Raw genomic sequence first — 27,374 nt, 5'->3', positions numbered from 1 at the left:
TTTTATTGAAAATTTATGTATTACAACATGTTTTTATATTTTTAGTAAAGGTATAATTTTGAATAAAAAATTATATTTTTAGTGAAAATTAAATTTTTTTTGTGAAAATAAAGTTTTTATTAAAAATTTTAATTTTCACTAAAAACTTTAATTTTCACAAAAAAAATATAATTTTCCAAAAAAAAAAAAAAAAAAAAAAAAATTAAATTTTTTTAAAATTAAATAAAATATAGTTTTTATTGAAAATTTTAATTTTCTGTAAAAATTGAAATTTTAACAAAAAATATTTTTTTTAATTAAATCATAATTAAAATTATAAAAATATTTACTAACGCTTAAATTTTCAATAAAATTTTAATTTTCACCAAATTTGTTTTTCGAGAAAAACAAAAAAACTGACTTTATGGAAAACAATATAAAATTTTACTTTTTTTCTACTTCTTCGTGATCAATTTTAGACAAAATTGTTTTATTCTTACAGATAATAAAACAATAAAATCTAAATAAAATAATTTCATATTAATTATTGTAAAATAATATGCTTTGTTACGAATAAAAGTTTGTAAATTGATTGATGTCTAATCACAGAATCTTCTGTAATGAGAGAGAAATGAAAACAAAACAGAATTATGTACATGTGACCATAAAAAGTTACAACGAAAAGCCAACAACTAGTAAATGTAATTAAAACCAAAAAGAAAGCAAAACAAAATTAAATGAAATGAAAAAAAAGTATTAAACTTCTGCATAAACAAACTCCACTTAAAACGCAACGCACTTTTTTCTATGGAAAATATATGGAGAGAAAAAAACACAATAATTCCTCTACGATTGAATGCACATATTGACCTAAAAAAAACACACACATTCATACATACGTACACCACCATTCCATATTTGACAGTTTACAACAATTTGGCTTCAGAAAACAGAAAATCCAACGACAACAACAGACTTTATGGAAAACAATATTGAATTTTACTTTTTTTCTGCTTCTTCTTTGATGATTCAACACGTACTTTACTCAGTCACATCAAACATCATTGTCATCGTCGTGATATTTCGAACGAACCCATACAACAAATAAGGAAAACTGAAAACATACTGAGCTGCTATATGCCCACAACTGCAGCAAAAACTTCAGAAAATAACAACGATAAATAAAAAAAAAGAACTGGATATTTGTGTTTTTTTTTTTCAAACATGGAAATTATTGGGAATAAGAGCCAAAACTTCTAGCAAATAAATACAAAAAGAATCGTAAGAAGACAAACTGCTGCAAGATTCAAGTAGAAAACAGGTCATTTAGTTGTCAGAATATAAAAATTGTTTGTAAAAAATAAACACAAGTAAGTAGCTGTGCGCTGCACTCACTCTCTATTTTTATATATAGTATTTGTACCGAAAGAAGTGTGTGATAAAATGTACTTTAATGTTTAAGTTGTAAGTATGAAAGACAAAAGGGGGAGGAGTAGTGGAAGGAAGGCAATGACTTAAGAAATTGTTTGTTGAGGCAACCATCTACTACTACTGTTCAGTTTTTTTTTTTAGTAATTAGATCTCAACCAACAAAATTTTATAACAGGAATCCAGTAGCAACCAGTCATTATGTTATTTAATTTTATTTTCTAAACTACTTATAATGATGATTAAAATTAAGTTTTAACTTATTTTTGTAATATAAGCTGGAAGAAAAATGTTTGAAAAAACGACAGGATATTGGACTCAATTTAAGTTGGGTTAAGGGGAAAAATATTTTATATATAGTCTTGACTAAAGGTTCATAATCTAGAAAATTATTGTTTTATATTGTAGACTAAAGATCGGTCCTTAGTATAGAGTAATGAGCGATTTAAAAGGCCGCTAAAGATCGGTTTATAATTTGACAAAAAGTTCATAATTTATAATATTATCGTTTTATATTGGAGACTAAATATCGGTTATTAGCATAGAGTAATGAGCAGTTTAAAGACCCGCTAAAGATTACAAACCTATCTGTCAAGACTATAATAATAAGATCGGTTTATAGATCTATTAGATAGATACATCTATTTATAGTCTTAACTAAAGAAATCTAGACTAAAGATCACTTTAAACTATAGGTCAGTTCAGTTTTTGTCTAGACTAATAATCGGTTACAAGGTAGACTAATGATCGATTTATAATCGAGTCTAAATATACGTTTATTGTCTAAATTAAAAATAGGTTTATAGAATACAACACAGATCAGTTTATAGTCTAGACTAAAGACCGGTTCACAGTCTAGACTAAAGATCTGTTCATAGTCTAGACTAAAGATTTCTTCATTGTCTAGACTAAAGATCGGTTTACATTCAAACCTAAAAACCGGTTTATAGTCTAAAGATCGGTTCATAGTCTAGACTAAAGATCGGTTCATAGTCTAGACTAAAGATCGGTTCATAGTCTAGACTAAAGATCGGTTCATAGTCTAGACTAAAGATCGGTTCATAGTCTAGACTAAAGATCGGTTCATAGTCTAGAGGTAGACTAATGATCGATTTATAATCGTTTCTAAATATAAGTTTATTGTCTAAATAAAAAATGGGTTTATAGAATAAAACACAGATCAGTCTAGACTAATGATCTGTTCATAGTCTAGACTAAAGATGTGTTCATATTCTTGACTAAAGATCGGTTTACATTCAAACCTAAAAACCGGTTTATAGTATAAAGATCGGTTCATAGTCTAGACTAAAGATCGGAAATAATGCGTGTTGATTAGATTAAGATCAGTTTATAGTTTAACCAAAGATTGATTTCTAGTTTTAACTAAAGAAATTTGGACTAAAGAAAGTTTTATACTTTAGACTGTATATCAGTTCAGTTTTCTTCTAGATTAATGATCGGTTTACAATGTAGACTAATGATGGATTTATAATCGATACTAAATATACGTTTATTGTCTAAATTACAAAATAGGTTTATATTATATATAAAGATCAGTTTGTATTCTAGACGAAAGGTCGGTTTATTGTCAAGTGTAAAAACTGGTTTATAGTCTAGATTAAAGAGTGGACTAAAGGTTTATAGATCTAGAAAATGATCATTTTATAGTGTGGACTAAAGATCGGTTCTTAGTATAGAAAATGTCGCTAAAGATCGATTTTCAGTCGATCTTGACTAAATAATGCGTGTAGATTACATTAAGATCGGTTTATACTTTAAACTGAAGATCGATTTATAGTCTTAACTAAAGAAATCTTGACTAATGATTGTTTTACACTCTAAACTGTAGATCAGTTCACTTCTAAACTAATGATCGGCTTACAATTTAGGCCATCGATCAATTTACCGGTTTATATTCTGCCCGAATATAAAGATCGTTTTTTAGCTTGAAACAAAATTCTGAATAGTCTTTATTATAGATTGGGTTCTTCATGTACAGCAACTTCTTCCCCTCACCAATATTTGATTATTATACCCAAACAACATACAATTTCAGTTTCTGCTGCAAGAGATTATTGTAAACGATAGTCAAAAGCCAAAAAACCACATTTTAGCTTAAAAAAAAAGAAACAACTTGTAAAACGTGTCTTCTTGTAAAACAAAAATAAACTAAACCTAAAAGAAATAATAAAAACAAAACTAAAATCAATGCACTTTTTGTGCAAAATGTTTTTGTTTTTATATTTATTTGTGGCAGAAAATTTGTTTTTGGTTTGGTGGTAAGGAGCTTACTACCACCACTTTACCACAAAATAATGCAAGTATATGTATTATTTTTCATAATTTTGCACTCATTTTTTCGTAAAAAAAAAAAAAAAATCAAACGAGTACGTCTGTAACAAGATCTCTAGTGGGGAGAGAGTTGTAGAAAAGAAGAAAACAAAAAGTAAAATTACCAACTACGCATTTTAATGTTGGACTTTAAAAGGAGATTTTAGTCATCATAATTTTGCTTTTATTATCATCAACATCATGATCAACATCTGTAATGAAATGATCATAAGCAAAAACTGCGTAGATATGTGTTTTTGATTACTGTTGTTGTTTGGCTGTCTGTCCATCTGTCTTGGTTTTTTTTTTTATGGGGAAAAACCTTTAAATTGTGCATTTGCCATAAATGTTTAAGAAAACAGGATTTTTAATTTTATTACCATCAAGCTTGATGTTGTGGATGAAAAACAAAACCATTTTAATTGTTGCTAAATTGTTCGCTTATTTGCCAGCCAAGTTAATGAACTTTTCATCAGTAAAAATTACAAAAAAAAACTAGATGACAATGTTGGTTGATTGTTGATCAAAATGTAATAAAAGTGGTGTCATAAAACTTGTACAATTTCTTTTTTTCTTGATTTGTATTAATATTTTGTTTGTTTTGTTATTTCCTTTTAAAGGAAGTTGGGTGTGCTTGAACTGTGTTCAATTTCTTTGAATGTTGATTGGAGGAATTCAGAAAGAGGAAAAAATTACAAATTGCAGAGAAATTTTGAATTTTTTTTATTTATTAGTGAAAATAAAATTGTTTTGATTATAACTTAATCATTTATAAACATATTTAGATGATTTTAAACGAGTATTAAATCAAAGATATTACTTCATGAAATAAACAAAGCATACAAAACAATAATTATGGCGTTTTAAGCACGAACTAATCTAATTATACAAATTTTTGTAAAGCTTTTTTTCTCTATAAAATATGTTGTATGTAATGAATTTTTACATACAATTTTGTTAAGAAAGAGGGGCTTCTCTGCAGAAACTTTTTCTATAGAAAAAGAGTTTTGTTTGCTTGTTCTATAGAAAAATGGTTATCCTTGAAGATACTTTTTTTACAAGAAAAGCTTTTTCGATGGAAAAAGTATCTTCCTTGTAGAAACATTTTTAATGGAAAGAGCACCTTCTTTTTAGAAACTTTTACTATAGAAAAAAAAAACGTTCTTTGTCGAAACTTTTTCTATTGAAAAAATGTCTATTTTGCAGAATTTTCTTCTATAAAAATGTACCTTCTTTGTAGAAACTTTACCTATAGGAAAAATGTCTTCTTTGTAGAAACTTTTTCTATAGAAAAAAGTGTCTTCTTTGCAGAATTTTTTTCTATAGAAAAAATACCTTCTTTGTAGAAACTTTTTCGAGAAAAAAGTACCTTCTTTGTAGAAACGTTTTCTATAGAAAAAATGTCTCTTTGTATGAAAAAAGTGTCTTCTTTGTAGAAACGTTTTCTACAGAAAAAGTGTTTTCTTTGTAGAAACTTTTTCTATGAAAAAAGTTTTTTTTTTAGAAACCTTCTATGAAAAAAGTACCTTCTTTGTAGAAACGTTTTCTATAGAAAAAAGGTCTTTTTTGTTGAAATTTTTTCTATAGACAAAATGTGTTCTTTACAGAAATTGTTTCTAAAGAAAAAGTGCCTTCTTTGTAGAAACGTATTCTATAGAAAAAGTATTATCCTTGAATTAAAGAAAGATAATTAAAAATTATGAAAAAATGCCTTCTTTGTAGAAATGTTTTCTATAGAAAAAATATCTTTTTCTATGAAAAAGTGTCTTTTTTGTAGAAACTTTTTCTATAGAAAAAGTATTATCTTTGAATTAACTTTTTAAAGGAAAGTTTTTTTTGGAGAGACGTTTACTTAGAAAATTGTCTTCTTTAAAGAGACTTTAATGACAAAAAAAAGTAGGTACTTTTTCTATAGAAATTTTTTGGTTTTTCTATAACAAAATAGTATGTATGTTGTTTTAAAAGACTTTTTATAGAAAAAATATTTTTTCTCTAGAGACTTTCGCTTTATTTTCCTCTTTGTAGAGAATTTTTCTTAATGTGTCTTCTATATAAAAATCTTTTCCTCAGAAAGTGTATTTTTTTGCTAGTAAATTTTTATAATAAAAGTATTGTTTATAAAAAACTTGTTCTATCGATCAAGAAACATATTTTTCTATAGACCAAATGTTTTCTTTATATAGACTTTTCTCTATAATAATCATAAAAACTTTTATCTTCTTCTGTATAGATTTTTTCTATTGAAAAGGTGACTTCTTTATGGAGCAAATTAGTTACTTGTGAAAACAGTTTCTATTAAAAGTGTTCACTTTATGATCTTTTCGGATTCAACTACCTCTTGAGTCTGATGTATTAGTTTAGTTTTTTGAATATATAGTTATATTATAGTTTCATTATATCAATAACATATTGGATTAGTGTTGGATTGGTATTATTTAAATAACTTAAGTGTACATTTGTGAGCCTTCATAATTTCTAGAGTGAGCGTCAACGTGTTAAATTGTATTTGAAATAAAATTATGTTTAAAAGTCACAGATTTGTCTTATAGATTAAAACGGATACAATATATTCACCACTTTAGCTTAGCACCTAATCTATTTGGAATTTTAAAAAACACAATCAAACAAAAACAATCCGAAATAATTTATAAGCGATATTTTGCCTTATCACATCAAACTCAATAATTGAAATATTAAAGTAATACAAAGGTAAATGATAAAGATTAGAATTTGAAAAAAAAAATTTTAGAAACTAAAACACTTCAAAATAAAACAATAAACTACAAATACCACATGTCGATTGGAATGATATTAGAGAAAAAAATAAAAGTAATTTATAAAAAAAAAATATTTCAAAGAATGAAATAAAAAAATTAATGCAAAGTACAAAAACTATAAACAAAATATGTATAAGTAAAAAAATAAAAATTCTATAGATAAGAGGCGGCCAAAAAAAAGTGTGAGTGTCAAACCAATATGTCAAAAAAAAATGCACTTTTTCGTAGGTTTGTAACCAAAAAAAATAAAGATAACAATATATTTGAAATCTTATCTGGAAATAAAAAAAAAACAGTCTAAAAACTAAATAAATATGATTTTGTTGATAAAAATCATCAAACCAACACAATAAATTCTTTCTGTTCTTTTATTTTATTTTTTTATTTAATATTGAAAGGAGTTTTATTTATTTAAATAAATTATGAAAGTGTTGAGTATTTAAACAAAATAGAAAAAAATTGTTTTCAATTAATTTAAGTTTGATAAAAAAACAAACAATATAAACTGGGTCATTTTAATTAAACACTTTATCTAGCTTAGAAACTAAGACACAATTTATGTATTTAGACACATTTTTTTTCTTCAGAATCTTTTGAAAATATGTTGTATATTTAATGTAATTTTAAAAATTTTTTTTGTACATATTTTTTATTTTTTTATTTGATAATTTCTTTGATGTTAATTTTTTATTATTTTTATTTCATTTCATTTGATTTTATTACTTTTTTATTAATTTTAGTTTTTATGTATTTTATTCATTTATAAGGAAATTATTTATTCTTTATTTTAATTCTTCGTTATTTTTTCTTTTTTTGAAATTTGTTTGATTATCACGTACTCACTATAATTTCAGTTAAGATCTATACCCCGATAAATTTTATTTAAACGCAATAATAAAATAAATACTAGAAAATTTGCGTATTACAAATTAGTTTTGCGAATTTTGTTTAAAAGATTTTGAAACATGTTTATTAGAACAAAAAGAAAAATTAGCAATGGACTACAGTGTGACAATTATTAAATGATACAATATTATTTTATTATACCTTACACAACTATATCCACCCTAAAGTACACCAATCAGGTCAGAATCGATTTAGCTAAGTCTATCTGTCTGTCTTGCTGTTTGTCTGTCCGTCCATTTTTGTTTCCATGTAAACCTTGTTCGCACTCTACATGCTACAATTTTCAAGATAATTTGATGAAATTTGCCACAAGGACGAAGCCTATTGAAAATGTTTAAAATCGGCAAAACAACATTTTTAACATAATCACTGGTCTAGGGTATGATATGGTCTGCTACGCCCGACTATAAATTCTTACTTTGTAAGGGATAATTGAAGCTGCGAAGGAATATTTTCATTCGATTGAAGTGATTTACTAATTTTTGGAGCAAACATTCGTCCCCTATCGCCAATCAAAATTTCCCGCGAAATATCTTTTCAGTGTTTTTGTTCAGGAACTTTTTTAACATGAATAAATTTTCCCAGTTGTGAGATTTTTTTGTAGAAATTTCGTAAACAATGATCTCAGTTGCTATCAAAATCACCTATTGTGAATGAAATATTTATGGCAAGTTTACAATACCAATTTTCCCTTTGAGGGGAATGAAAATTTCACTTAATTTGGCGATGTTTATGGAGTTTCTTTTCATGAAAAAATTCCCTTCCGATGTAAACTTTACCAGTGCAGAAATGATGATTTTAGCACAGGCTTGTCATAGAAGAAGGGAACAACTGTGCTTTGTAAACAACGAATAGCAGTTGTGATCAAAATCAGCTATTGTGAATGAAATATGTATGGCAATTTCACGATAACAATTATCCCTTCGAGGGGAATAAAAATTTCACTTCTATTTGGAACGTTTATGGTGTTTTTTCTATGTAAACTTTACCAGTGGAAAAGAGTCTATTGTAACACAGGCTTGTCATAGGAGGAATGTCCTGGCAAAGAAGGGTACAACTGTAATTCTTTGTAAGCAATGAACAGCAATTGCGATCAAAATCACCTATTGTGAATGAATTGTTTACGGCAAATTCACGATAGCAATTTTTTCCTCTCCGAAGTAAACTTTACCAGTCCTGGCAATGAAGGGAACATCTGACCCGTTGGTGACAAATATGCATTTCTTTGTAAACAATGAACAGCTGTAGCGAACAAAATTACCGACTGTGAATGAAATGTTTACGGCAAGTTCACGATGGCAGTTATCCCTTAAAGGGGAATGAAAATTTCACTTCGATTGGCGATTTTTATGAAAGTAAACTTTACCAGTGCAAAAGTGACGATTTTAACACAGGCATGTCATAGGAGGAATGTCCTTTTTATTTGATTCCAAATTCACTTCTTCTGAAGTCATTCTCAAGAAGTAATTTTTATGTTCTTTTTTCGGAAATAATATTAACATTAATAAGTGAAATATACACATTTAATACAAAAGCCCAAAATAACATCTTGTTGTAAGTCATAAAAATGTTGGGAGAAAAAAAATATATCTTCAGCATTGAAAAAATAGAATTAATTCCGCTTCGTCGGAAGTAATTAAATATTACTTCCACAGAAGGTAAAAAAAATTCACTGAGTAGTATTCTAGCCTATCAGAAAGGAGGTCGTGGGTTTGATTTCCACCAGAGACACTTGTAAAGTCCCGCTGGGGTCAAAGATGTATTTCATCGGATTTAATATAACATACGTCGTCCTTTTAAACAAATTGTTAAGTTAAATTTCTTGATGAAATTTTGTAAATATTTAAAAGCTGTTCACGGGAATAATCAAGATCGCAATTTTTCTCGAAAATTTTTAGAGGAGATTTATATATATTTTTAATGTTTTTTATGTAAAACTATTCACATTTATAATTTGACTATGAATGTATCTTAAGATAATAGTCACATTGTAGAAGAAACGTCAAGTTTGGAAATTGAATCCAAAAAAAATTTTATTCCAAAATAATTTTCAGCAAACAAACAATAATTAGCAGAAAAATTACTATAGATTGTCTGCAAAAATTTTAATAGAAAAAAACATAAAATGTTTATTTTTGTTGTTATAAAAATAGATTGACGGTCATTTAATTAAAAAGAAAATGATTAAATTATTCACGGTATTTATCAATTTATATGCATTTTTTGTCAATTTCACACAAAATTTATAATTTATTAATATTTTTCTTTTAAAATAAAATTATCATTATTGTTGGCTGTTTTATTATTAATAATTATTTGTTGTTTTAAAATATATTTTATTATAGCGTTAACTTTTTAAGTTTACTTTAAGTATGGTTTAAAACTAAAATTTTTTAATTATTATTTTTTGATATTTTCTTTAAGAACTAAATTTCCAAACAATTTTATAAAATAAAAGCAAATAAAATGCTTTATTTTTTTAATATTTAATTATTAAATATAAATATTTCACACACGTTTTTTGTATTTTTTTCTCCGCAATATTAAACGAAAACACCTCCATTCGCTTTAAAGTAATCGCATCGACTGACTTAACAAATGTTTCAAAAGTTGCAAACAAGTGTCGGCGGACTGGTGGCAACGCCATTAGATCAATTGATCGTTTTGTTGGTTGGTTGGTTGGTTGCTTGGCTGTTTAGTCTGTCTGTCTGTCTGCTTATCTGTTTTGTCTTTCAAAGAGAGCCCCCAGACAAAACAACATTTGTGATAAAACCAAACAAAAATAAAACAACAAAAAAAAAAGAAGTTGACTAAACTCAAAAAGTACTTACTGGTACGTACAATTAACAACAACAACAAAATTATATAGAGCGAATTGTAATTAAAAACACATACAAACTAAAATTAAGCATAACTACACATGGGGGTTTTCTGATACCTAAGAGAGATCCAACAATGGGTATTAAGTAAATTCGCCGTACAAAGTTTCAGAGAGAGCAGATTGCTTGTTGGGTTTTTGGTCTCCACCTAGCAAACAAAAAACATGTGGGGAGCTTTATGAATTATCATGCGTTTTGTTTTTATTTTATAATTCTTTTTAGAGTGTAGAATATTTATTAGAGACAAATTTTAATTCTCTCTCTCTCTCTCTTTCTCTCGGCTTCCTCTTTGTTTATATTAAATTTTGTATGTATGAATAATTCATATTAAATTTATATCGATTAATCATTCAATTGTCTTTGTTTTGGTTAAAAAATAAAAAAGAATTTACGCGAATTTGTTAAAACCGTTTTTTGGTTTTTATTAATTTTAATTTTTGGTTTGTTTTTAAGCTAGCAAGAGCCAGAGAAAGAGACAAGGAGAGTCAAATTAAGCAGAGAACTTATTGATCAATTTGATTTTTTAAGATTTAATATTTATGTTGACTTGATTGGTTTTTAATTTCTTAATTAAATGTAACGTTCTACGTTTTTTTATTTGTAGTGTATTTATTTATGAGGTGGAGAGGAAATTACGGGTTTTAAGATTTCTGCTGCGCTCTGTATGATTGTGCAAATTTGGTCAAAACAACAAGTGTTTTTTTTTATATAGATCGTATTATGAACGCAATTAAATTGATCATGTCCATAAGCAATGACATGCACCCGCATAAAATTATAGCAGAATAAAAAATTAGCTATGAAAGAAATAATTGTTGATTAATATCTAGATCACGAACAGAACAATTATAATGAAATTAAGGCGCATAAAGGAAAAATCTAACAAAAAGAATACTTTCACCTAATCTAAGAATAATATAACTTTCTATTTTTATTATAAATCACAAGCTTTTAATGATTTTTTAAAATAATTACAGACATTGAAAACAAATTTAGTTTTATTTACAATATGCCATTTAGACACCTATTTAGAACTTGGAGAAGATTTTTTTAGCCTAATGAATCTAAAATCCTAATTTGAAGCCTCATCATTCCTAATTACTAGTTTTGAATTTCATTATAATTTGTATGTTTAGGGTTTTTCCTTCCCCCTAAAATAAACCTTCCTGTTCCTATATCTATTTAAGGCAAACCATAACTTGTTTCTTCCAAATTTTATTTTATGTGCTTGGTTTATTTCTTGCCGTGTATTTCCCCAAAATATGTATGAATTTCCCGAATATTAGTCATTCATTATTTACTAATAAGACGCAGGTATTATAGAATACTAACAGCAGTAGCACCGCACCACTTCTGGCACACACCTCTGCTTTATATCATAAAAAAATATTATTTTTAATAATTTATTTTTAAACCAATTAAAAAGTGAAAATGGAAACATCCCAGCAAAAACTTACATTGAAAAGAAAATTGTTACACAATAACATTTTGAGTCATTGTTTTAACACGAAAATGACATTGGAGGTAAGTATTTACCGCGCTCGCTTACAAATAAGGAGTTAGGTAAGTACTTACTACGATCGCCTGTAAATAGAGAGTAAAGTAAGTAGTTTTGTTTCTGATTCTATTATTAGTTTTCAGAAAAAAATATATATATTTCTGTTTCGTTTGTATTAAAAGCAATGTTCGAAAACAACATGTCAAGGCTAAAAAGTAAGTACTTTCGTAATATATTATTTCTTAATCATTACAAGATGTATTAGTTATTGGAAAGTAAATTGTTGAGTAAGTACAAGTTATTACTATATTTTTGCTGGGATATTTGAATATATTTTTCCATCATAAAGGTTACCACCTCTTAATCATTTTCTTCATCAATCTGGTGTTTTATGTCCAACCAAAAATCGATCATTCAAAATGTCTGCAAAAATGCTTAATTATTTTTCTTGAAATGCATTAAAATGTTTTCAGTTGACATTTTAAAAATATTTTAATTATTTATTAATATACAGAATATATATTTTTTTTTTGTGATGACTATATAGAAGATGATGGTATAAATAATATTAATTATGCGTTTTTGAAAAAATAAACAAGAAAATTATTATGGAAATTTTCAAGTATATTTTAATTATATTTTGACAGTTTATTTTTTCAGCAGAGGGTTAAAGGACCTTGACTTAATAATTGAAATGCTATTTTTTAATTTAAATATAAAAAAAACATATTGAATAGCACAAAATTATATAGGGAACAGATTTTTCCCAAGTTCTGATAGACTTTGTATAAAGTTGACCAATTTACTCTGTATTGAGAATTGACTGATCGAGAGTTTGCAGATCAACTTAGCATACACACAGAGGGAAAAGAAAATATACACGCCTGTTACCAAATTGACACCAAAGAGTTTATAATTTTTTAATAACATCCATTGTCAAAGTATATACATACGTACGAGAGTTTGCAGATCAACTCTGCGTACACACAGAGGGAAAAGGAATTATACACGCCTGGTACCAAATTGACACCAAAGAGTTTATAATTTTTCAATAACATCCGTTGTCAAAGTATATACATACGTACGTACGATAACACTATGTAATGTTGACAGCGCAATGTTTTCAACATTGCAACAATTCGTTGTTGAAATCTAAATTTTATACACATCCGTTGTCTAAATGTTAACAAACGTAGTAAGCTCACTTTACATAGTGTTGTCGTACGTATGTATATACTTTGACAACGGATGGTATTGAAAAATTATAAACAGTTTGGTGTCAATTTCTTTCTTCCAGGCGTGTATATTTCTTTTTCCATCTGTGCAGAGTTAACTGATAGATTTTGAATAGAGAATTGAATGGTCGACTTGTATAGACATTTAATTAGTCCACTTTGTATAGAAAGTTAACTGATTAGGTAATTGTTTATAGAGATCAATTATGTATGGAGAGTTTTCTGATTCGCTCTGAATAACAAGTTGACTAATCGACTGGCAAAGAGAGATGACTGAATGTCTTTCCGTTAAGGTATTACTTGTCAAATGTATAAAGAGTTATCCACCCTAAATTGCGAAATAACTGATCGACTCATATAGATAAAAGAATTAAAAAAAAAATCGGATTTGGTACAATCGGAATCCAAAAAGTACAATTTTTAATGCTGTTTTGTACAATTTGAAAATTCCATTTGCCAACCCTGACTGTGATACAGTAGATTGAGAGAATTAACTGATCGACTCTGTGGAATTGAATCGTCGAGTTCGTAAATATAGATTAATAAACGATTTCCACTGCTGTATAGAGTTAAGAGAGTTAATCTATAAAATGGGGAATCTATAAACTCTGTAAAGATCGAATCTGTAAAAAAAGTGATTGATTCTGTAAAGAGAATTAACTGATCGACTATATATAAAGAGATTGGCTTGATCGGTTCAGCATAAAGAGATTAATGATATTCTATATACAGAAAGTTAATTGATCGATTGAGTCAAATTCTTGAATTTGTACAAAGTGCTGATTGTCAACCAAGGTTTGTCAAAAGAGTTAACTGATCGATTCTTTAAACTTATAATAAAAAATAGATATATTATTTAAAATTTTCTTTGTTGCATTTTTTCTTGAGCAATTTGATTCTAACTTCTAATAGTAAAAATCAACATTTACTTTTAAATAATATTAATAATTAAAAATTATATTTATATATTTATTTTCTACATACAAACACACAATAATTGTTTCAATTCAAATATTTACTTTATCAAAGTCTCTCTAAAAGTACTTGAAAATTTGTTTGAACATTTGGTAGATGCTTATTAAATAAACAAAGAAAATTTCAATATGAATTAAAATTGTAATATGAGCACAATACTATACAACAATAACTTTAAATAAATAAAAAAAAAATACATCTTAGACCTCAATAAGGTTAAAAAACTTTTAAAGAATTAAAAACAAATAATTTTCAATATACAAAATGTTGTGAAAACGTGCAGTCAATGCACTTAAGAGGATTTTTTTCAACAAGAAAAAATAGAATTTTATCAAAAAGATACTTTTCTTGCTGTGAGCGCCAAACACTTTAAAAGATAAAAAGGTGTAAATTTATAGATTTTTAAGAGAGAAAAAGAATTTAAAGTGTGTGTGCATTTTTTGTTGAAAAATCATAATGCTATTGTGAATGAAGTGTTAATTGGTATAACAAACATGCTCCAGAATTAATTGATTTGAAATTAACACAATTGATTAGAAAAAGTCTAAAAGTTACTTGAGCTTTTAAACATTTTAAATTAAATAAATGAAGCCTAAAAATTCATAAAAAAAATACTAATTTAAAGCGTGTCTATTAGTGATTTATGCTTCTTATAACTTAAATTTAATATAACTTCTCCAAAAGTTCAACCCTACAAACTGTGCCTTAAAAAAATTTTACATTTCCTTATTACTTAGTATAACTTCCAAAAAAAAAAAAAAACTATAAAACATAAAATCAATTTAATTTAATAGTTTTATTTAGTTAAAGGTAATTGAACCATCAACACTCTTACACCCTCTCAGCATCATTAGACTATCAACAGTCGACAATTTGTGCCTTTTACCAAAGACAAATCTATAGTACCAAAACACTTTGGTACAAGTGATCTATTGCCTGAATAAAAAAAAGGTGGAGACAAAACATAGAGTAGAGAAAGAAATAAAGGCCCAAAACTTTATTTATTACAAAGAAAATTATCTGTTTGCTAGTCACTTAGGCAGCATGAGCCAGCCACCAACCATAATAGTGGTCTTTAGGTCTTTTTTGAGGAAATGGCATATTAAACAGTCAATAATGTAGAAATAAAAATAAATTTGTTATAAAATTACAATCATTATCGTCATACTAAAACTAAGAGGAAGAATAGATATTATATAAAAATTTTGTAAAGAGTAATTGAGAAATATATATGTATAATCAAATTAAATTACATACAGATGCCCACACCTTTTTAATAATTTCATGAATTTAATATAAAATATATATTAAACCGTTCAAAATGTAGATAAAAATTAGTTTTAGAAGTTAGCGGACAATTTAGAGATTTTAAAACAGATTTTAGTCTAGTCGGTAGTCTAGTCAATAGTCTACTCGGTTGTCTAGTCTATAGCGGGAAATTTAGAGATTTTTAAACTAGATTATAGTCGAATCTATAGTCTAGTCTGTAGTCTAGTCTATAGTCTAGTCTATAGTCTAGTCTATAGTCTAGTCTAGTCTAGTCTATAGTCTAGTCTATAGTCTAGTCTATAGTCTAGTCTATAGTCTAGTCTATAGTCTAGTCTATAGTCTAGTCTATAGTCTAGTCTATAGTCTAGTCTATAGTCTAGTCTATAGTCTAGTCTATAGTCTAGTCTATAGTCTAGTCTATAGTCTAGTCTATAGTCTAGTCTATAGTCTAGTCTATAGTCTAGTCTATCTCTAGTCTATAGTCTAGTCTATAGTCTAGTCTATAGTCTAGTCTATAGTCTAGTCTATAGTCTAGTCTATAGTCTAATCTATAGTCTAGTCTATAGTCTAGTCTATAGTCTAATCTATAGTCTAGTCTATAGTCTAGGTTATGGTCTAGTCTATGGTCTAGTCTATGGTCTAGTCTATAGTCTAGTCTATAGTCTAGTCTATAGTCTAGTCTGTAGTCTAGTCTGTAGTCTAGTTTATAGTCTAGTCCACAGTAGTCTATAGTCTAGTCTATAGTCTAATCTATAGTCTAGTCTATAGTCTAGTCTATAGTCTAGTCTATAGTCTAGTCTATAGTCTAGTCTATAGTCTAGTCTATAGTCTAGTCTATAGTCTAGTCTATAGTCTATTCTATCTATAGTCTAGTCTATAGTCTAGTCTATAGTCTAGTCTATAGTCTAGTCTATAGTCTAGTCTATAGTCTAGTCTATAGTCTAGTCTATAGTCTAGTCTATAGTCTAGTCTATAGTCTAGTCTATAGTCTAGTCTATAGTCTAGTCTATAGTCTAGTCTATAGTCTAGTCTATAGTCTAGTCTATAGTCTAGTCTATAGTCTAGTCTATAGACTAGTCTATAGTCTAGTCTATAGTCTAGTCTAGTCTATAGTCTAGTCTATAGTCTAGTCTATAGTCTAGTCTAATCTATAGTCTAGTCTAATCTATAGTCTATCCTATAGTTTGTCTATAGTCTAGTCTATAGCCTAGTATATAGTCTAGTCTATAGTCTAGTCTAGTCTATAGTCTAGTCTAATCTATAGTCTAGTCTAATCTATAGTCTAGTCTATAGTTTGTCTATAGTCTAGTCTATATCTAGTCTATAGCCTAGTATATAGTCTAGTCTATAGTCTAGTCTATAGTCCAGTCTATAGTCTAGTCTATAGTCTAGTCTATAGTCTAGTCTGTAGTCTAGTCTATAGTCTAGTCTATGTTCTAGTCTATAGTCTAGTCTATAGTATAGTCTAGTCTATAGTATAGTCTAGTCTATAGTATAGTCTAGTCTATAGTATAGTCTATAGTCTAGTCTATAGTCTAGTCTATAGTATAGTCTAGTCTATAGTATAGTCTAGTCTATAGTATAGTCTAGTCTATAGTATAGTCTAGTCTATAGTCTAGTCTATAGTCTAGCTATAGTCTAGTCTATAGTCTACTTTACCGTAAAAAACCATCGCTTTGTTTTTTCTTTTCAAGTCACATGACTTTAATATCATTCATCTTATTTTATCGAATTATTTTCTAAACAAATTATTCAAAAAGAAATTCCGATGACAAAGGCCTTGAGTCGCTACAAAATTTAATAGTTCGATCTGTCAAAATTGTGTGTGTAATGAAAAAATTCAATGCGTGTAATGAATATAAATAAGTTTTTGGCAAAACCAAAAGCATAAAATAGAAATGTTTCGTATTTCGTTGAAAATTATAAACTTTTGACATATGTTTTCATGATTCATTTGACATCAAACATTGGAAAAAAATTACCTAAACCTTAAAATAAATATATTATGATTTTCAATGACATTTAATTACTTCGGTCTTCTTAAATTTGTATAAATATTACTTACAAAAAACTCCTTTTAATATTATTCAGAAGTAGAAATTAGTTAAGAAACACTTACCTAAAATGAAAAAAAAAAAAAATAAAAACATATTTAATAAATAATCCTTTATGAATTGATAAATAAATATTAAATGTAGGATGTAAATTTTATCTAACACACAATTTTCTTATTCAGCTACTAAAATAGAAAAATAAATAACAAATACAAATAAAGTTGTTACATTTCAAAGCAAATTTCAAAATTTGTTTTGACATAAGGAAATTGTCTAAATGTTTGACAAGTACCATTCATTTATTCGTTTATGGACTCTTGTGTATTATACATTTGGTAGTTTGGACATATGATATCTATATAATTTATGGTAATGTTGTTGTTATTGTTGTCTTCTCCCATTCATTCATTAATAATATTATATAGTATCATTTTATAAACATCTATTGAATACAAAATATCTAGCAAACATCGCTTTATAATGTGTCACCAGCATTTAACGTTTGTCGCATTGATAAAAAAGTGAAGAAAAACAAAAATGATCCAACTTAACTGGCCGACGGACCAGCCAATTATTATTTTAAACTTGATCTCTGAGCTCTTGTCTGTGGACTTATGTAAAACTTCCGTTGATGCCATTAATTAAATTTAATGTGTAGACTTGTTATAAAAAAATAAATAATGAAACAAACGTATGAAAATAAAACCAACGAAAAAATAAACTAAAACATCAGAAATTCATAAGAGCAGCCTGTTGCATTTTTTTTACTGTGCTGCACAAAGTGATGAGATCTTCCTTATTTAAACATTAAACTAATTTGTTTCATAGTATTTTCTTTGTGTGTAAAAAATTAATACTATGTTCATGAAACAACAAAAATAACAGTGGCAATAACAACAATAAACGACTACATTAACAACAATGTCAATTTAATTTGCAAAAATGTTGAGAGGATGGATGTGTTACAAAATGTAAAAGAGTAAATTGTTGATGCTGTCTTAAACATGGTGGAGGCTAGAAGGTTTTCTTGGAACCACCGAGAAATTTGGGTCCTATTTATCTCATACCTGTTTTCTTCTAAACATTTATATTGATTGTTGATTTCTACCAGGTTTCTAGCAGCTATAGTTTCCCAGATATATGAAATTTAGTATTTAAAGGGGTGTGTTCCGCCCACTATGATTGGTCTAGTCTTATTCTTAATTATATATATGAAATTTAGTATTTAATGGGGTGTGTTCCGCCCACTATGATTGGTCTAGTCATACTCTTAATTATACCCTACACCACTTTAGTGGTGAGGGTATATTGGGTTTGTTCTGATGTTTGTAACGCACAATAATATTGGTTCCACCTTAAAGTATACCCATCGGCTAAGAATCATTTTCTGAGTCGATTTAGCTATGTCCGTCCGTCCACGTAAACCTTGTAATGAAGCTACAGGTCTTCTATTGTCCGAAGCCTATTGAAATGGTTAAGATGGGTCCATTATTTCACCTAGCCCCATACAAATGAACCCCCGAATAGGGCTTATAAACCTTGTAATTAAACTACAAGTCGCAATTTTGAAAATAATTCAATGAAATTTGGCACATGACGGTGACGAAGCCTATTGAAAATGGTTAACATCGGTTCATTATTTCACCTAGCTCCCATACAACTGAACCCGACGAATAGGGCTTTTAAGTTCATAATTATGTTTAATATCTAAGCTGCAAAATCAAGTTCTAAACTAGTCTTGATGGCCCTCATGAATTTTATAATTATAGGGTCTCATTTGACCATAGCCCCTATACACAGTCCCCTTCAAAATTTAACTTAAATGTCCACAATTTTATTCAACAATAAATGGCTTAAGTATATCTGTGGCAAGGTACAATTCAACTTAAATGCTTTATTATGAAAACTAAATCACATTTTATTTTTGCAACAGGTGTCGGCCTCGCAAGACTATAAATTCTTACTTGTTTTCATACTGAAAACATTCATTAAAATACTGTTCTTTTTATAGTTTCCTAGATATTCTAATTTCAGTATTTATTTATTTCATAGGAGAGGTGCCTCGACCACTACTTCTGGACCACATGATCTTGCGAAATTTCCCAGATATACGAATATTATTATGCCCAGTACTGTTCCTAGTACCATTTTTGTCCTAAATATTTATATTGATACTAAAGTATATCGTACAAAATTTAGTGACTCTAGCTTTTATGCTTGCTCAGATTTACGAATTTTAGTATTTAATGAATATGGGAGGTGTCACGCCCACTATTACGGTTTCACCAATTTTATTCTAAAATGTGTATATGTTAAAAATATCCATTAAAAATTTGTAGATTCTAGCTATTGAAGTCCTTATATAAACACTTTCAATCCGTATTTAGTTTGTGGGCGTGGTATCTAGCCTATTTAAAATTTTAACACAACAAGTTTAGTTCCTCTCAATGAGTCCAACGGTTAACATTCAAAAATACAATCATACACACACACATATTGAAAAACTTTTTTATTCATAAATTTTGCACAAAAAACTCCAACTTTGGATCAGGAAAATCTGGTGCCACGTGTTATATATGTATAGGGGACGCTTGTAGTGTAGATATTTCCAGGAGTTATGATCTATATACTACGAATTTTCGGGAAATTTTTAACTCTTTTAAAGAAGAAAATTTAAAATGTTTGTCATATATAAAAAATCAATTAATTCTTTTAGTTCTCTATGTAAGTTCCATTATTTTTTTTTTTTAAATACATATCAAGTGTGATAATGATGTTGTCGACAACGACAATAATGATGGTCACTCTGAATTCAGTTCAGTCTAGTCCATTTCGATAAATTCATTATTTCTGATACGAAATTTAAAACAACGACAAAAAAACATTTTCCATATCATCAACATATTTTTTTAAACAGATGGACGGACACATGGTCTCAATAAATGCCCACTTTCATTTACACTAAAAATACAAAATGTCAATACCTATAAACGAACATTATTTAAAGGAGATACGAAAAATGTTTTCTTTAATAAAAATCAACATGTAAATTTTATTTATTAACAATTCATGGCACTAAATTGCAATTTATTTACTGCAACTGGCAAACTTAGTTGTAATAAAGTTTTTCTCCAACTTATAATTTAATGTTGCATCTAAATATTCATTCATCTCCTGCTTCTTTATCCACTCCATAGAGGAATATAAATACAAATTCAAATTGTAAATAAAATGTCACTGTATGTTTTTTTTACATGTCTGTCTGTCTTTGTCGTATTTTGTTTATTTGCCTGTTGCAAGTTGTTTGTTGTTGTGTATTTTTTTTGTCTATTATGGCGGTGCTAGTTGATTAATGACGTCTTCTCTATAGCTGTCACAGTGACAGCTATTACGCTTTTGTGCATTTTAATTTAAATCGTAAACACTTTTTCTATCTATGTTTGTATACACACACATGCTACATACTGTTTTTATTCATAAAATCTTTTCAGTTTTCAGTACCGAGTTTATAATCTTAAACAACGACGGAAAATCTACAATGTTTGAAAAACAAAATGACTACTTCTCTTTGTACTCAATATAAATTAAATTATGGATGTGTTTCTCCTCCATGCTGGCCATTTGAATAAACAATTTCTGAAATTTCAACAGTTGAGAAAATCTTTGTTTCAATTAAATATTTTCGAGAATTAAACAGTAAACCTCTAATCTGAAATCCTTTTAAAATATAGTTTTGCTAATTATGGTTAGGAATCGAACCCATGCAGTATTTGTCATGTCTTGCTTAGCAGTCAAATTTGCTTACTACTTAAGAGGTGGCGTTCCATAATATATATGGGGTTATGACACTCCACAAAGGGTGGCGTCTCATAATTTCCATATACCTTATGACACACCTTAAAATGTCATAATGTCCATGGACATTGTGACACTTTTAAAGCAGAAATGTATTGGAAAATTTATTTAGAATTTAAGAAAGGGACACATTTATCCCGAAAAGTATTACCCCTAAATTTGGTGTATGTTGCATTTTGGATTCCTTTTAAAAAGTGTCCTGGATAGCCGGACTTAGGCCGGGAGCACGGGTTTTAAACTCTGGGGAATTTCGAATACCGGCTTCGCTAAAATAAGCCTTTTTTGATAAATGGACTCTTTGAAATCCATGGACTTTCTGTCCATGGACATTATGAATCAATTTAGTGTGTCATAAGGTCTATGGACATTATGATACTGAACATTATGACACGCCACCACCACAAAGTGACATAGTGTCCATGGACGTTATGTCACATTCAAAAGTGTCAAAATGTTCATGAGCATTGTGGCATAAAGTCCATGGATGCTTTAAAAGTGTTACAAAGTCCATGGACAATATCGCACTTTTGTAAGTGTCATAATGTCTAAGGACACTTTGACATAGAGTGGAGTGTCATAATGTCCATGGACGTTATGGCAAACAAAATTGAGTCATAGTGTCCGTGGATGTTATGACAAGTGGCATTGCATAATGTTATGACACACTAAAAAGTGTCATAGTGTTCATGGACGTTATGTCACATTCAAAAGTCTCATAATGTCCATGAGCATAGTGACATAAAGTGGATGCTTAAAGTGTCAAAGTGTCATAGTGTTCATGGACGTTATGTCACATTCAAAAGTCTCATAATGTCCATGAGCATAGTGACATAAAGTGGATGCTTTTAAAGTGTTACAAAGTCCATGGACAATATGTCACTTTTGAAAGTGTAATAATGTCTGTGGACACTATGACATTGGGTGGCATGTCATAATGAACGTTATGACATACTAAATTATACATTATGACAATTTTGAAATTGTCATAACGTGCATGGAAAAAACTATAACACTTTTTGGTGTGTCATAACGTCCATGGACATTATGACATGGCACCATGAGGTTATGATACACCAAAAAGTGTCATAATGTAAATGGACGCTATGTCACAATGTCCATGGGCATAGTGACATAAAGTCCATGGATTACAAATAGTCCATTTATAAAGAAAAGGTTTAATATAGCGAAGATAGTATAAAAAATACACCAGAACTTTACAAACCTGCGTCTATCCATGACCCTCTTTTAAAAGAATCCAAAATGCAATATACACCAAAGTTAGGAGCAAAAAGTTAGTGTCACAAAGTCCATGGACTATATTTGAAAGTGTCATAATGTCATAAATGCCATTTAAACTACATAATTTTTCAATGAATAACGAATATGGAATTCTGAAAGTGAAATATTTTGAGAATATTATTCAGGTCAATGACTTAAATCTTGTTGAAAAGGTCTGATTACAATTTTATCTTCAAGATTTTCTGATTTTCTTTCATTTAAAAAGATTACCAAACAAATTACAATTCCACCTGGAAATGGTGTATAGTTTCCATAAACTATTTGCTTTAGTTTTTTTTTTTTTCTTTTGTATTTCTAATAAAATTTGCATAATCATCAAAAATGCATAATGAAAACTTTTTCCTGATTTAATAAAATTTTCTTATATGGAGACAATTGTTTAACGGTTAAGGCGTGATTTGTGAATAGTAGTTGTATATTCAAACACAAACAAAATCAAAACAATAAAAATAATAATCAATACAATTTACGAGTTAGAAAAATAAAACAAATCTTAAGAATATCAAACATTAACCCTAAATCTGTAACAATTTAAGCCCCTAATAAACAAAAACAATAATTAAGTTGAAATCAAAATAAAATTGTATGACAAAATTATGACATAAAATTTATGACACGCAATTTATGACATACTTATACGTAACTATAACAATTGCATTATTTGATGAAAATACAAAAACAAAGAGAAATGTAAAACTCTAGAGTAAAATGAAAGTTCAAAATATTTATTTACCAGTTGCACACATAAAGTATTAAAAAAAAGTGTAGCTGATTGCAACAGAAATTAAAGTGAAATTCATAAATTGAAAATAAAAGAAGAGATAAGTACTGAATGAAATAAACAAAATAAAGTAAAATGTGTTTATTTTTACACTAACAGCAAGCAACAAACCAACCAACCAACAATGCAGCTATATGAAAAATAGTTGTCACAGGTCAATACATGCCCGGCCATAAATGAAAAGAAACCGATGGATGAAGAAAACTATATTTTTTTATGAACAACAAATGATCTTTTAACTAAACTGGACTTTCGACTGACGGACTGAGTTGAGTATGTTTGCATACACTTGGTTTTAATGGAAAATATTAAAAGATACATAATGGAAAAAAGACTCCATAAACTGCTTAAGGTTAGTTACACTTTCTCGCCAGCGTTTTTATAAGGGGGACTGGGGACTCTGACTTACAGTTTTAGCTCTTAATGTAATGACGAATGATGACTTGTCTTCAAACAATTAAATTAAGAAAACAAAGATGAACGAACGAATAAAGAATTGACACAAGATGAATTGGAATGACCTCGTTTGGTGACTTTAATTTTTGCACTTTTTAACTCCTTTTGAGAGACATCAAGACATACTTAATAATTATTAAGATTACAAGAAAAAAACCTAAGTATGCAATGATGAAAATATGCAAATATGAAAATTAAAGAACCCTCTGAGGAAAAATTATGCGAAAAAATATTTAAAGCTTTTCAAAAAAAAAATGCAATATGGACTTTTATAAAAATCGCACACGATCTGAAGGATTTACACTACTTCAGAATACATTAAACATTATAAGGAAGACTTAAGAAATGAAAGAAAACCTTAATCGTAAAGAAAAAAAGGTCTGGCAGAAATTGATAAGGCAAACTAAGTCGAACAACTGTTTCAAAGGCTTCCATTAGAAAAGTAGCTCTGATTATTTTGTGCGCATAGCCAAAGCTAAAGCTGGATTGAAGTCGTATAAGTTCAGAAAGGTTCAGATCAATTCGGTAAATAACTTAGAAGCAAACAAACAACAATTGAAATAAAATTTTATAAAAAACAAGTAGGAAAGTATAGTCGGGCATGGCCGACCATATAATATCCTACACCATGAGTATATTTTAAACATTTTTATTTTTCACAAAGAAACTTTTATGTTGAATTTTACCTTAATTCCAAAGTATTAAGCAATTTATTGATAAAAAAAACAAATTTTCTAAATGAGGCTTTATATAGGAGTATAGGTCAAACATGGGCCGATCCTCATTTAATTTGGGAAAAGGATATATTTTTAAATAATAGTTAATTATGTTGAGTTTCATTGCGATACAAATGGTTACAAGTCAATTTTAGACGTTTAAGACATTTTTTGAAGGGGGGTTTGTATGGGGGCTAGGGTCAAATAAGAGCCGATCATTACGAAAATCTGCAGTGTCATTTATACTTATATAAAACTTATCTGTGCCAATTTTTAGAGAGATAATCGGGAGGTACGGTTGTATGGGGGCTAGATGAAAATAATGGACTGATTTCAACCATTTTCAATAGGCTTCGTCCTTGTGCCAAAAAAAATGCTTGGTCCAAATTTCATCAAATTATCTTGAAAATTGCGGTCTGTACCTTGCGCACAAGGTTTACATGGACAGCCAGCCAGCCGGACAGACGGACGGACGGTCTTAATCGACTCAAAATGTCATTCTGAGTCGATCGGTATACTTAAAGGTGGGTGTAGGACCAATATTTTTGTGTGTTACAAACATCAGTACAAACGTATAATACCCTCCCCACTATAGTGGTGTAGGGTATAAATACACTTGTTGTGTAATGGACGATTTAACTTGGATGAGACTTTTCACAACTTTTGGTTTAAGATTTTTATGCAGCTGATGGACGAGGTAATGTTTAATATCCCAGGACCTCAAAGGAAAGATATTTTGAGCACTTTTGATTGATAGAGCTGAAAATGTGTGTCTGACCTACTATTCAATAGTACTAACCTTAGTACAAATTTCGTCAAAATCGATTTTTTGACATAAATTGCCCATTTATTAATACCATTCTGACGAAGGTGACGGGTATAAAAACATCCAAAGAACCCCTGCATTCCTAATGTCCACCACAAGTTAACCTATAGTGTCAAATTTAAAACCTCAAAAATTATGCATTTTGCAAAAATGTTTATGCAAAAACATTAATTTAATTTAAAAAAAGTCAAGACGACTTTGACCGTTTTGCTCTCAAAGATTTTTATTTACAAAACATAAATCCTAATGCACAAACAGTCAGCAAATTACATTACAAAAAGTTTATAAAAGTTCACAGCATTATATTCAGAATTGCAACATCCAAAAAAAAAAAAATAAATAAATAATTTAAATATTGCAAAATTGACCCCATCACAAAGATGTGTAAAGAAAAAATAACTATGTACCAACAACACAAATAAGCCGGAAAATATAAATTGTTGAAATTAATATTGTTGATAAAAATTAATCAAAAAGAATGCGACTCAAACCCCAGTCAAGTGACACAGATCAAACACAGAAAACGTTTCAAATGAAGCCACTAAAAACCAAAACATTATTGTACAACTAATAAACTGTCAGTTCTCTGTGAATGCAACTAATAAATAAACTTTTCTCGTTAAATTGTAAAAATATCGTATAACAACAAAACTGTAAAATAAAAACACTTAAAATGACATACTTTTTCATATAAATTGTTTTTGCAAATAGCAACCAATCTGCTAGAGAAGAAGATCAACTTCAAAGTTATGGCGTTTATTACAAATTTGTCTATTATCTGTAATTTACTTGAAAGTTTATGAGTGCGTTTGTTTATGAGCTGGCTAATTGTTTATTGAAAGATACTACTTGTCTGTCTAGTTGAAACTAAAATAAAGACCATAAAAATAATGAGTCAATGAGTCCCTCTTATGATAAAGAAATAATGTGCTTCTTAAAAACAAATCGTTTAACCCTGAAGGCGAGTTCAAACTGAAATTATTTTAACACACTTTTAAGTACTTAGTAAGTTTTGATAAAATGTTATTTTAACTGTTAATTAAAAAAATTTTATGGTAAACAAAAAACTATTTTTGTAGAGGATTTTAACAAAACTTCATTATTTGGGTTATTCACATTCAGTCGAATGATTTTAAAATGGTCTTGTATCATAATGTTCAATGTTTTACAGTTACAACCAACTTCCATCATTTTCAAAATAACTTTAAAAAATCTAAAACTTTCGATATAAACACCTCTATATTAAAAAGAGCTAATATTTATCTAACGTAAGTGAATACCCCTATTGTTATTAAATTGTTTTCTGTATAAAAAACCCATTTTGACACATTAACAGTTATATGTTTTTATAATTGACATTATTAGTAGAAGTAGTGAGTAGAGTATACATAATATTTACCTATGCTCTGAGGTTTCTTTTATTGTTTGCTCTTTAGTAATTTTGCTAAAAGAAAATAAAAATAATGTTATAATTAAGAAAGAATTAAAAAAACCAAAACACAAAATATAATAAAAACGAAATGGTAACAAATACTAACAAAAATTTACGTAACAGAAACAAAGACAAAAGACATAATATTAAAGTCAAAACCAGCACGTAATAAAATTAGTAATGCAATAGATAAGAAGTCATTAGCTAGTAATGCAAGTGGTAACGAGTCATGTTTAGGTAAATATTTACTAAGTGTATTTAAATGACACCTAAATGAGAAATTAAAAGAAATTCTACACTTATTAAATATCGGAACAAAATGACTAGATAAAAGAAGAAAAATTTTATTACTTTTCAAAATTAGTAGAAATTTAATGGGTCCTACACAGTTGAAAAAAGAAATATACACGCTGGTACCAAATTGACACAAAACTGTTTAAATTTTTCAATAACATCCGTTGTCAAAATATATACATACGTACGACAACACTATGTAATCTTGACAACGTTGCGTTGTCAATTCGTTGTCGAAATCTAAATTTTATACACATCCGTTCTCTAAATGCTAGCAAACGTGGTAAGCTCACTATTGACAAATCCATTGTCAATTGTGAGCTTACCACGTTTGTTAACATTTAGACAACGGATGTGTATAAAATTTAGATTTCGACAACGAAT

The 27,374-nt window shown here is 28.3% G+C and overlaps 1 protein-coding gene across 1 annotated transcript in view; it reads right to left on the bottom strand.

Annotated features, from left to right (window-relative positions):
• LOC119604035 (serine/threonine-protein kinase Doa) overlaps positions 1 to 27,374 on the bottom strand; it is a 193,369-nt gene that overhangs the window by 144,699 nt on the left and 21,296 nt on the right. Inside the window, exon 4 of the mRNA XM_037956496.1 lies at positions 26,664 to 26,708. Within this exon, the coding sequence (XP_037812424.1) occupies positions 26,664 to 26,708 (45 nt within the window). The remainder of the gene's footprint in view (positions 1 to 26,663; positions 26,709 to 27,374) is intronic.

Source organism: Lucilia sericata, unplaced genomic scaffold (genome assembly GCF_015586225.1).
Source record: "Lucilia sericata isolate MDLA Ls3-8-SP2 unplaced genomic scaffold, ASM1558622v1 Contig000012F_arrow, whole genome shotgun sequence".
Classification (NCBI taxonomy): Eukaryota; Metazoa; Arthropoda; class Insecta; order Diptera; family Calliphoridae; genus Lucilia; species Lucilia sericata.
The sequence above is the reverse complement of the archived record's forward strand: the minus strand, read 5'-3'. Positions and strand labels throughout refer to the sequence as shown.